The sequence below is a fragment of the Anopheles funestus genome, chromosome X (assembly GCF_943734845.2).
Source record: "Anopheles funestus chromosome X, idAnoFuneDA-416_04, whole genome shotgun sequence".
NCBI lineage: Eukaryota > Metazoa > Arthropoda > Insecta > Diptera > Culicidae > Anopheles > Anopheles funestus.
The window spans coordinates 16885210-16897164 of record NC_064597.1 but is presented as its reverse complement, the minus strand read 5'-3'; the positions used below and the strand labels follow the sequence as shown (position 1 = coordinate 16897164).

Here is an 11955-nt window from a genome sequence, read left to right as displayed (position 1 = left end):
ATAGCCGGATAGTTAGTCCTTGCTTGGGGGGTACGGTCCGGATGGGGTTTGATCCCCGGTCTTGTCGTGTGCAACTGGCGCTGTTTAACACATACACCACCGGGCCTACACAATTTATAAAGCAGACAAGTTGGTAGAAAAATACATTTGAATTGTTCCAATAGAAGGTTATCAGTAGCAGTATTTTGAATATTTCGTATTAAAAAGAAAATACGTAATTCATTTCTTTCTGAAAATCAACTTATGATTCGAAAGTATCTGCAATGACCGTTGATGTGTGTAACTGTTCGGTCAAATGTGACATACACTCATCGGATTATTTTCCTTCCTCATATGCTTACGTATTTATGTTCGAGTGAGCAAAAACAAAACAAAAAAAAAACTGAAGAAAATTCATTCACTAAAAATCCTCCATCAAATAACGTATCGTGGTAACTGTCGGCGTGGAAGATAGATCTTTTAATTTTCACCATTTCCTAATGTGTTCGGTCTGCCGGCACATATGGTTCGGTATAAAGTTTGGCATGCTATCGCCCAACCAAAAAACCCCGCACTCACCGGTGTGGAAAGCATTGATGGCTGGGCGGTAAGGAGTTTATTTTTTGTTTTTATTTTTAATTTCGTCCCCTTTTTCTCGTGCTGTTTCTCCGCAAGCAGCGGTAGGCACTCGTATGGCTTGCCGCACACCAACACACCGCGGAAAACAACATCCCCTACCCGTACGCAATCGGTACGGTTTCAGTTCCATCCCCGGCTGCATAGACCATTGCCAGCTGGTAAAGGTTTTGGGATTTTTTAAAAATAAACCACGTAGGCGGCCACGGCCCGTGGCCAAACACGGCATGTATATGGCCTTATCGTGCCCAAGCACAATCCAAAACCGATCGGGTTTTTAACGCGGGGCATCAGGGGGCAGGAAAATCGGTGAGCTGCCAGCCTTGCAGTTACAAGTCGCGTATGCCGCGTTTCTACCCCTTAGCACAAACCCCGGCACATGAAAATTCACTGGAGGAAAAAGGGTGTTCGTTTCGGTAGGAAAAATAATATCCCTCGACGTGAAACGATCGCAACTAGAAAAGAAGTGTGTGTGTGTGTGTTGTTGAAAACAAAGCGAGAAAATCGGTGATGATAAGGTGGGATATAGCTGGAGTTGGATGTCGTGTTACAGGCGAATGGTGCAGTAAAAATATCATTAACTTTTCACAGCGCATCCCAATAGGAACGGCTACGCAATAACGCCAAACGACAGCTTGAAGACGGTTTTACATGTACATCACAACACGGTTTTGCTGCTGCTACCGGTATACATGTGCATGTACTGTATGGTTCGAATGGAGAGACTGGAATTGGGTGAAGACTTTTGCCATCAACTTGTCCCTAGTTTGCGTGTATATTTTTGCCGCATCTCTAGCCCAAGTAAGCATCCTCAATCAGTCAAGCCCGGTGGTGGAGATGATAACGACGCTGGTCAGTACACGACACGACCGGGGATCAAATCCCATCCGATGCCTGCTCTCCCCGTACGCGCCTAGAACTTGACTATCCTGCTACGAGTAAATAAAGACAAGAAAAAGCCCTTTAATGCTAAGACCTCTTGAGGTTGTGCCACAAAAAAAGAACTGATTCTTCTTTGCAAGCCTTTCCTCTCTAAGCTTTCAGCATACACATATATTTACGTTTTGAAAATTTAAACCTGTCATTTGTGCTGTCATCAGTACGATAAAGCCTTTCAAAGTATCGCATCCTTTTTCGGGTTTACTTTATTTTGATATTATTTAATGAAATCCCATTGATTGCGTTTCTTCACTTGCGTTTGATGAGTAAAAGGATCCGTTTTCTTTTTTTTTAATCGAAACTTCCCTGGCAAATTGTTTCTCCACAAGCCATTCGATTTATATTTTCCCGTCCATTGTCTGGCTCTGGCTCACCAAATTTAGCCTTTTGTCCTTGCCACCATTTTAGACAAAAGGGGTGGAGGGCGACAAATTAATCCCGGTGCCCGGGCGTGTTTGCCCGAAGACAGCCAGAACATTTTACCTTTTTAAGGTAACTAATCTCGATAAGATGAAATAATCACCCAAAATTAAATGCATTGCACACACAACCGTTCCCGCTTTTTTTAGTGTACCCTTCCCTCGGGGGTGGGGTGGAGGAAAATGATGTTGAGGGATGGAGAAGAACGGGGGGGGGGGGGGGGGGGGCGATAGGTCGAGAGGATTGACCTATCCGGAAAGGTACGCTTATTAAATGGTTGATCAAGGTAAATGGTACCCAGAACCAGAGATGGAAAAAATAAATATTTGTATAGTGTAAAAAATTGTTAACTTGCTTAAACATGAAAAATTAAATAAATCGAAGTTAAGCTACAATAACAGTGGTACGGGTAAGGGGAAGTGGGTATTGTTCTGGCGCCTAAATCCCCCCCCCCCCCCGTCCCCCACCCACCCCATCCAAAAAAGGGCAACAAACCATATTTTCATTCTCTAATCTCTAATGACTAACACTAATCACGTTGGCAAAGAATCGCCCACAGTCTAGCAGTACCAACGAAAGGTGCTGTGTTGCTCTTTGTGTGTGTGAGTGTTTGTAACAAGGGAGGTTTTATCCAGAAGGGATGCTGTTAATGAGCGTACGGAGCGGCTTGAAACGTTTCGAGAGTAGTACACCGTTTGTAAATTAACAACCGAGCAGTGCCGAAGACAGTGCCTGTAATGTCATCTTGCGCTTAACAGCGAACCTTAGCCTGCCCATAGGCAAAACCTGCCCTGTGCCAGCCAGTTGTACACCCAAACACAGTTGCCAGAGCCAGTTGGTAAGCTCTTGGAATGGAACAAAACAAAAAAATGAAGAAAAAAAGGTCGCATAATTTTAGGCGCTCCTAATGTCCCTAACAAATGGGGTGCCGGAAGCGAGAAGCGACCGTACGAACAAAAAGGGGGAAATATTGCTCTTGTTAAGCTAAATAGTCACTGTTAGCACATGAAATATCACGCTTTCCTTCCCCACACGGAGGGTAATGTTGCTGTGCGGCGGTTGAGCAACTATGGGAACGGAGCGGAAAGCAGCGGAAACCATGGCGAGGGTTGAACTCGAGGGAGTGTTGGAGGGGGTAGAGGGGAGGAGAAAAAAACGAGCTGCAAGCCACTAGGCTGGGCTGGGCTGCGGTGTACGTTTTGGGGTTTGGTTAAGTTGGTTGGTCGTGGTGGTTTGGTGCGTTCCTGCTAAGGGTTGCTGCCGGGAGGGATGGTTCCGTCGTCCTGCGCTTGGAAGAAACGGACAGAGCGAATGCGAACGACTGCCGACAGCGGAGTCACAGAAGGAGTGAAAAGGAATACCACGACATAAAAATCCCGGTGACCGTGTGTTCATCGTGCGACTAGGAACGAAGAAGCGGTCCAGTCGACAGGGCCGTCCCTGTGCTGTTTTATTTTTTTTTTTCGTTAGTTCGTAAGAGGAAAGAAAGGTGGAAGTTGGGAAGAAAGGAAGGAAAACCCCTACTGTTAGGTTAGAATTGGGGTTACTGTTAGGGAACCGCCACGGCAAGAGGGATAACAAATGTTGGTTTTCCATCAAGACGAAGGCGCGTGCAGTCATAGTATATGGGTTTTTGTGTGCTCCTAGAATGACCCGAACCGAGGATGTGCGGAATGAAACATTTGGTAGTCGTGGATGACAATAAAAGCTGAGACGGAAGAAAAACCGCTAAACCAAAACGCGTGCGAGAACGAAAGCGCATGATTTTCCCCGCGTGACGGTTCTGTGGCAAAGTTGCTGGAAGGTAAGCGGTAAGCGGACCTGGCGGACCGTGCGGCAAACGTTGTGCACGGACGGTGACGCTTGGCTAAGGCGCGTACGAGAACGAAACGGTTGCAAATCGAAGTAACGAATGCAAGAAAAAACAGCACACAAAAAAGAAAACTGCTCGCGCAAAAAAAAAACCTCATTCACACATACACCAGGAAAAAAGGTGGGAAAAACAAGGGTAAAAAAACCCGAACCATCCACCCGCGCCATCCGAAGTGTGCGAACCGATGCGCGTAAAAGAGAACTCCCAAGCTGAAAGAACAAACACCATAAAGGGGCAGAGGAAAATCCGCAACCAAGACAGTGCGACAAAGAAACGCTGGCAAAAGAAAAGCGAATTCTCTGCGAGCGAAACGGGGAAAATGTGAGTGCGTGCGCTCTTCACACCCCACCTCCAACTCCCCCTCTTCCCCTGCCACCAACCCCGTCATTCACAATCGTACGAACCGAAGCGAGAAAGCCAGCTCGCTGTATGCGCCTGTACAGCAGCAAGCAGACGGCAGACGGTATGAGAAGGGTGCGCAGATTTTTTTCCCTGTTTCGCGCAATAGGAGTGTGAGGGTTGCGTGTAACGGTAAGGGATGAAACATCGGTAAAAGAAGGAAAAACGATACCCGTCCCTGTCGGGCGGATGGAACGAAACTCAGCAAAAAAAAATATAAAAAAATAAACGAAAAATAAAAAAAGGGGCAGGAAAAGCGCGTGCTGGGCGAAAAGCGAGCGAACTAAGCAGCGACATAAACGGGACACGGGTGTTGTGTTTGGCTGTGTGTGGCGGTTACCCGTTGCTGGTTGCCGATTGGAGAAATAAAAATGGAACTTTTGCACAAGCGTTCGTGTGCGTTTGTGTGTATACATCATAGCGTGCGCACATTTTTATGTACTGCAACAACCTTTTTCGTCCCAGCCGCTATTCCTTTCTTTCGTCCTTTTTCTCTTTATTTTTTTTATTTTGCTCACGTTCGCGGGTTCGACATTATTCGTTTCGTTTCTTACAATTTTTGTTGTTGTTGTTGTTGTATTTTCCTTTTATTTGGGGTACTACTAGTCTTTTTTTTGGCTCCGATTTTCCAGTTTGGGTTGTGCGCCGTTGATTTTTGATTCGCGAGAACTTTTCTTCCCGCTCGCGTTAATGTAATTTCAGTGTGTCGATTGCACTTTGCAGCTTCACGATCAGATCTCTCGTTCACGCGCGATCACACAAAACGCCTTCAATGTAGGCAGCGGAACTATGGTTCCGCGCGGATTTTTCCTTTCAGAACATTAGGGGGATCGGTGTGTGGAGATGAAAAACGTAAAGAGAAGGAAAAGAAACACGAGCACACACCTACACAGACGCATCCGGGCAAGGAAAAATTCATCTGTTTCGGTGCGTAGTCTAATATTGGCAAAACAAAAATAAATAAATGAATTTAAAAAAATGTCTCTCCTTAAGAAAATGGACTAACCGGGTAGGAAAAATGGAAAATGAGTTTAATAAATGGAAATACACACATAACATCGTCATCGTAACCTTTGCAGTTTTGTGGTACAATTCGATCTAGTGGCCAGGACGAGAGAGAAACAAAAAAAAATATTTTGATGCAGGATGCAAGCAATTGCATCCCCCCTAGTGGAAAGCAAAATGCGACGGGATTGTAGCACGTTATTGCTACCCATGCAGGGGTAAACGATACAAACATTGGAAGCGCTTTAGGGGTTGAAGGAGGGAAGAAAAAAAACGGCGCTGTACCGAAAATACACAAATGTACAGAAACAAACACACACACACACACACACTCAGTACACATGGTGGAAAAACAGGGCCACACTTTTACACACTGCCAGCGCACAGGGTCGTCAACGCCGTCGTCGTCGACGTCGTATTCGTTGGAGATCGACAACCGCTGTATGCCTTGCGCGTGAATGAGACTGCGAGCGCAAGAGAGAGAGAGAGAGGGAAAGAGCGAGCGAGCGAGAGCGTATAAGGGAAACGGTCGTTGTCGCTCTTCCCCTTTTTGCAGCAACCGTCAACCGTCAGACCCCTAGCTTTTCACTGGTTTTTCGTTCGGATCGTTTCATTTTCATGCTCCTTTGCCTCGAACCTACCTACCCAACCAATCTCCTTTATGTGGCACATTCTCACTCACACTTCAAAGCTACCCTCACGCTCTTCCCTTGCACCGCGGGGCAACCGACCTAACCAACCAACCAACCAACCGACCGACCGACCAACCGACCGACCGTCCAACCCGAAATATAGGGAGTCGAAAAGGAATCGAAAAATATTTTTTAAAAACAGTTTCGTTTGAGACATTAAGCTGGTTGCATGTCTTTTGGGAGACGAATTCAAGTCGTGTGCGGTTTTTTTGGTCAATGGCCGCTTCGTAAGCTTGGCCGGATGAAATATACGTGCGTGCCTGTGCGTGAATGTAAAGGCAAGTGAACTCCCAGTACAAAAGTACGTTCCCGCGCGTTTCCGATCAGCGAAAGCCACGCGGATTTGGGTTCCCGCTGCACCGGGTAAGGAACACGGTGGCTAGGTGTGATAGTTCATTTGTTTTTGGCAAAACTATTTGTTATAACTAATCTGCTCGCTACTAAGCAGCAAAGAAGAAAAAACAAACAAAAGAAAAGGGTAATCAACTATAACCTACATTAAGGCAACAGCAACGATCAAACTTCGGAGCACGAAGGACGAAGGTACACATCACATCCAGGAGACGTTTTTTTTTCATTTTCGGCTTGGTTAGGAAGCCTGTGTGTTTATTTGTTTACCTGGTTACGTCGTATTGCGCGAGTGTTACACGTGTGTGTGTGTGTGTTTGTTTGTGTGGAACGATATCAAACGTGCGTATGTATCTCTGCATGTGTCGTGCGTCATCGTTGGTAATGCAGCAGTAAAAGCGTACCACGATCGCGCATCAAACGCGTGTACTGCGCTCGATCAGGCTAGCAGGAAGCGTTACGCCTTTAGTAACGTCTCCCCCGGCACAACGACATCAACGTCGGAGAAGCATCAATCAAAATAAAAAAAAAGCCTCAGTGAGCCGGTTGATTGAATTAAACCAACACTCACACCCGGAATCCCGAACAACGGCGCAAAAACCCCTGTACGGACTACGTTAATTACTACGTTTCGGCAATTGTTTACCCAATCATATTGACAATCAAAATCAGCACAGCGCTACTAACAAAGCACATGTGTTTAGGATTGGCGCAGATGGTTGTGTGTCGGGCGGACGGGTTTTACCCATACGTGAGCGCTTGGCTTGATTTGCCAGGACACTATCAACTCGCAACTGCAGCAACCACGCTAGCGGTGTAAGTGTGTACGAGTGGGCTGTATATTTAGTGGTGTGTGCGTGTGCGTAGGCGCTCTTCCCTACATTGGTGTAGAACCTGTGAATGGTAATGTGTTCGATTTTAATTAGCTGCCGATTGTACGCATCGTATCCTGCCGGTGTACGGTTCGCCTTCAACCGTTATTAGCTAGCACCAGTATCAAACACCAATTTACGCCTTACGTTGTATGCGCGTGTGGGTGTGTGTGCCGTTTGCGGTGTGTATGTGTGCGTAAAAACGCGAGATCGCAAGGATTGCGGTGTGTAAGCGTGTTTCTGTGCGGATGTGCTGCTGTGTTTTTGATGGATATGTTCTACTAGCGGCTGGTTTGTTAAGCGTGAATGCATAGATTTAGATGTACATAGCCCCGGGAGCTAGCTTACCCGTTTGCCCGTGTGTATGTTGCAACAAAACGAACATTTGCCGTAAGGATTAAAAAAAAACAACACCCACGCACGCACACACACACACGCGTGCATACTGCAAATCTAGTGCGTGTGTGTGTGATGATCGTGAGCATAACGCACGGCAGCTGCAGTTTTTCACACGAGCGTGTGTTTGTGCGCGTGTCCTGCGCTTGTGTGTGTGTGTGTAAGCGCGCGCGTCGATGAATGTGTTGTGTGTGGGGTGGGTGTGTTGACTGTTGATCCCAGCATGCCCACATATCCTCGCGCATTCGATTAGTATTGGAGCGGTTAAGAAGAACGTCAGAAAAAAAGGAAGTGCACATTCACATACGTTCACGGCTTTTACTACTGCCTTGCCAATCAACCGGAACTTGTTATAAGCAACCATCAAACTCTTTTTTGCGCATTCCTCCCTTTGGGAAAAACAAGAAGCTCGAAGTATCAGCGGTAAAGCAGCATCACCACCATCTAATAACCATCACACGTGCATCACCAGCATCATATCAGCCTCATCCAATGCATCTACCGGCGGCGACTAGCAGCGACTGCCAAAGCCCATCGATGCCGACCACAATCAATGACATGTTTGCCAACCTGCACGAGATGCTGCAGGAGTATCATGGCGAGCTGGTGCAGACGGGATCGCCCGCCGTTCTTTGTTCCGCTTTGCCAACGCACTGGCGCTCGAACAAGAGCTTACCGTGCGCGTTCAAGGTGATCGCGCTGGACGACATCCAGGATGGTACGCTCGTGACGATTAAGGCCGGCAACGACGAGAACTACCATGCGGAGCTGCGGAACGCCACGGCGGTCATGAAGAACCAGGTGGCAAAGTTCAACGATTTGCGCTTCGTCGGACGGTCTGGGCGTGGCAAATCCTTCTCAATCACCATCACGATCAGTTCATATCCGTGCCAGATCGCAACCTACACCAAGGCGATCAAGGTGACAGTGGACGGGCCCCGCGAACCCCGATCTAAGCAAAGTAAGCACTAGCGCTAATATTCCTTAACTTTTACCAGGCCTCTAACGGTGCTAACGGTTACCTTACTTTCTTACTTTCAATTTTTCTTTCGACCAGATTTTGCCTACGGACATCCGGGTGCATTCAATCCTTTCATTTTAAACGCAGGCTGGCTTGATGCGGCCTACATGAACTATGCCTGGTCCGATTACTTCCGTCAACATCAGCAGCAACAAGCTATTCAGGTGCCACCCCCTTCAGCAGGTCCGCAACAGACTACGTTAGGATGCCACGACAAAGGTAGGATTCGAAAACGGTTAGATATTCTGTGTGCAATGTAATCGTTGCCAAATAATGTACAGTGCAGAATTCTCACAAACAATTCCTTTAGTAAAGCTATAATTTTTTGGGTGTCAGTAAGATGCACATGTTCGCTATAGCTGTTCACTAAATCGTCAGATTCCCTCCTTTTTAAGGCCTTTCCTCTTTGCATATCTCAAAAATCTTACGAATGTTGGTTAATTACCTCTTTTTGTTACAACATTTCAAAGCTATAATTTTAAATAACTATAATTATGGTTGTCAGTAAGGTGTCCTTGTTCGACTTTATTATGGCGAGCATTATGGCCTTTCCCCACATCGTTAACTCTACTTATGTGAAGTATTTCCTCCTATTCTAGTCTGAAAATTAAAAAAAAAATATTATTCATGAAGAACGATCGGGCCATATTGCTAATTCAAAGAATTCGTGTACTTATAATTATGTTGCCATATTTTAGCCACACAGGGCCTTTGCCCTCAATTTCTGGCTTTATTTAAACGATTACAATATTTTATATCGATACAGTTAACACGTGTTTCGCTCAAATGGCTAATCTCAAAGTACCTAATACATCTAACCAAAAACAACTCTCCTCTAGTCTTCTGCTCCTAGTTTTGGGTTATGTACAGTTGAAGCTTTAGATTGAACTACAGTGGAAAGCCGATTATCCCAGTTCCTTTTATTCGGCTGTCCCATCATCCTTGCTGCTCGGAAATGACAGTTCCAAAGGCGAATTGACATATTAATGGCAAAATCGATTAATGCCAAGTAAGAAAAGCCTCAATAGTGAAGGATACAATTTGCTCAAGTTCGACCAAACAGAACAGATTTATTTTGCAACGTGCACCTAAGAATATTATCTTGAAGCTTTAGAAAAAAAGTCCGCCCATTACCCACTAAACATTAATATTTATCAGTGAAAAGAGTTGTGCTTATTATCCGTGATATTCGCTTATTCAGCTAGGGCTGAGTCCCGACGAGCACGCATAATCGGCGTTCCACTTCAAGTTTAGCAAGACTTTTCTAGTTTTATCGAAAAAACAGTAGTGGATCAATGTAAGCATCAACTCTTTCGGAGACGACGAACATTTCACTTATCTATACATAAAGATGTAGTCTATCATGTCACGTCAGTAGAGAGTGTAGAAAATTTCGTCTGGCGTAAAGCGCAGTTTTTCTAATGTGTATGTTGAGATGGTTATTTATATTTTACATTAATCTGACTTGTATTCCAATTGTCTCTTTCGCCATTCAGTTAGCAGTGGTACAATAGGTAACGGACACATCCTTGGCAGTTCCACCACTACTGCGTCTGCTGCCGTTATAGCAGATCCGACGACCGATCTCGTGTCGCTCCGCTCGCCAACCAGCCAATCAGTGCCTGCCCCGACCGTGGCCCCAGGTGTCGTTCCGCCACCAAACGGTCTCCCTACACCGGCTCTGCTCGCCAGCCCTGCCTCCACATACCCGCCTGGAGCCATCTCCTCATTCGCGGTCCACGCGGACCAGCAGCTGGTCAAGTCACCCTTTTTGCCTTACGACATAGCCGCCTTTCGTTCGACGGCAGCAGCTGCGGCGGCTGCGGCCGCAGCCGCCAATAACGGAACACTGCGCCCTGCCCAGCTGTCTGCCACTATCACCCTGCATCAGTCGGCGAGTGTCGATTCGGCTTCGTCGCGCCTTTCGCCCGCCTCATCACGCAACTCCAACGCCAGTCCGCCTCCTGCCCTGTCGACGGCAGCAGCCGCGGCTGCTGTAGCGGCAGCCGCAGCTGCATCCCTTCCGCCTGGTCTGCTGCATGCGGCTCCGAAGGGAGGTAGTCATCCGGCGCATCACCACCACCATCAGCATCAACTACATCATCACAACCATCAACCACGGCTGACCGTGTTCGGAACGCAGCCAGGCGTGGGCCAGTCGCCACAACTGCCAGCAGGATCGATGCCCGGTGTCAGTAGCAGCAGTATCGGTAACGATACCAGCAATGGCGACCTTTCGTCCGCCAACGAGGATGAGTCGGACGACGAACAGATCGACGTGGTTAAGTCAGCCTTCATTCCGATCCTGCGGCCACCGGCTGCACCGTCTGCGGAGACGACCGCTTCCGGCAGCACCGGTACGCGGGAAAATTCGCCCGACATCTGCGATGCGGACGTGACGGTGATGCAAAAACCGGAAACGCCCGACTCCACTACGGCACCAACTACTGACGCAACGTCGCCGTCACGTTTCGGGCTCCGGTGCGATCTGAAAGCGCTCTCCACGAAAAAGCAGATCCTGCACGAATCTGCCCCCGGGCTCGTTTGCGTCAAACAACAGCAGCAACAAACTCCGCAGCTGGAATCACCGGAGCGTACCAAGCTTCGATCTCCCAATCTGATCAAACAGGCGCAAAAGACGGTATGGCGACCTTACTGAAGCCGGTGCGTAGGCGCTAAGGCGCAACTGTTGACCGGTTTAAGATTGATTTTAGGCGATCGATTGAAACCGGGCAATGAACGGTGCAGTTGGTTGCTATAACGCTGCCGAATGACTGGACCTACCGATACTCCCACTGAAAGGAAGCTTTTGTAAAATTAAAAATGGTGATATTAAAGTTAAAGAGAAGGAAGAAAATAGTATGTGGCAGGGAGATAGCAAAAAAACATGGAAGAAATTACAGGTATGAGGTGCAAGGTAAAGAGAGTTATGTATACACACAGCGAGAGAGAGAGAGAGAGAGAGAGAGAGAGAAAGAAAAAGATAGAGACAAAGAAAGAGGGATGGAGAGAAAAAGAGAGAGAGAGAGAGAGAGAGAGAGAGAGAGAGACCGAAAGAAAGATAGAGAGAGATATCTGTATTGGTGATTTAGATTTAACATATTTGTATGAACAAACAAGAAAATTATAGCAAAAACCAGAACGAGTCTTTTATGGGGATGATTGCAATCGAATCTAGTAGAAAGTGCAAAGGGATGAAATAACTGGAACGAAATCAAACACAAATCAGTACCGTGTCCAAGCGCACAGGAACACATCCTTCCCGGACCATACCCCAGCGTGACTGCAATTTGCTATAAAAGTAGCAAAAATGTACAACCTCAAATAAGCAAACCAACAGAAGAACAAAAAGAAACCAAACATCACTCCCTCTCT

At 46.8% G+C, this 11955-nt stretch overlaps 1 protein-coding gene across 1 annotated transcript; it reads left to right on the top strand.

The window, feature by feature from the left end:
- Positions 1 to 2442: 2442 nt before the first annotated feature.
- On the top strand, positions 2443 to 11608 carry LOC125771877 (segmentation protein Runt-like). Its single transcript, XM_049443008.1, has 3 exons — positions 2443 to 8520; positions 8617 to 8799; positions 10077 to 11608. The coding sequence occupies exons 1-3, from the start codon at positions 8052 to 8054 to the stop codon at positions 11237 to 11239; spliced, it is 1815 nt and encodes a 604-aa protein (XP_049298965.1). The 5' UTR covers positions 2443 to 8051; the 3' UTR covers positions 11240 to 11608.
- Positions 11609 to 11955: the final 347 nt, after the last annotated feature.

What these genes read in the sequence shown, in the direction of transcription:
- LOC125771877 (XM_049443008.1), top strand. Translation starts at nt 8,052, where the DNA reads ATGCATCTACCGGCGGCGACTAGCAGCGACTGCCAAAGCCCATCGATG. An exon ending in CGAACCCCGATCTAAGCAAA is followed by an intron (nt 8,521 to 8,616) that starts GTAAGCACTAGC and finishes TCTTTCGACCAG; the next exon opens with ATTTTGCCTACGGACATCCG. An exon ending in GTTAGGATGCCACGACAAAG is followed by an intron (nt 8,800 to 10,076) that starts GTAGGATTCGAA and finishes TTCGCCATTCAG; the next exon opens with TTAGCAGTGGTACAATAGGT.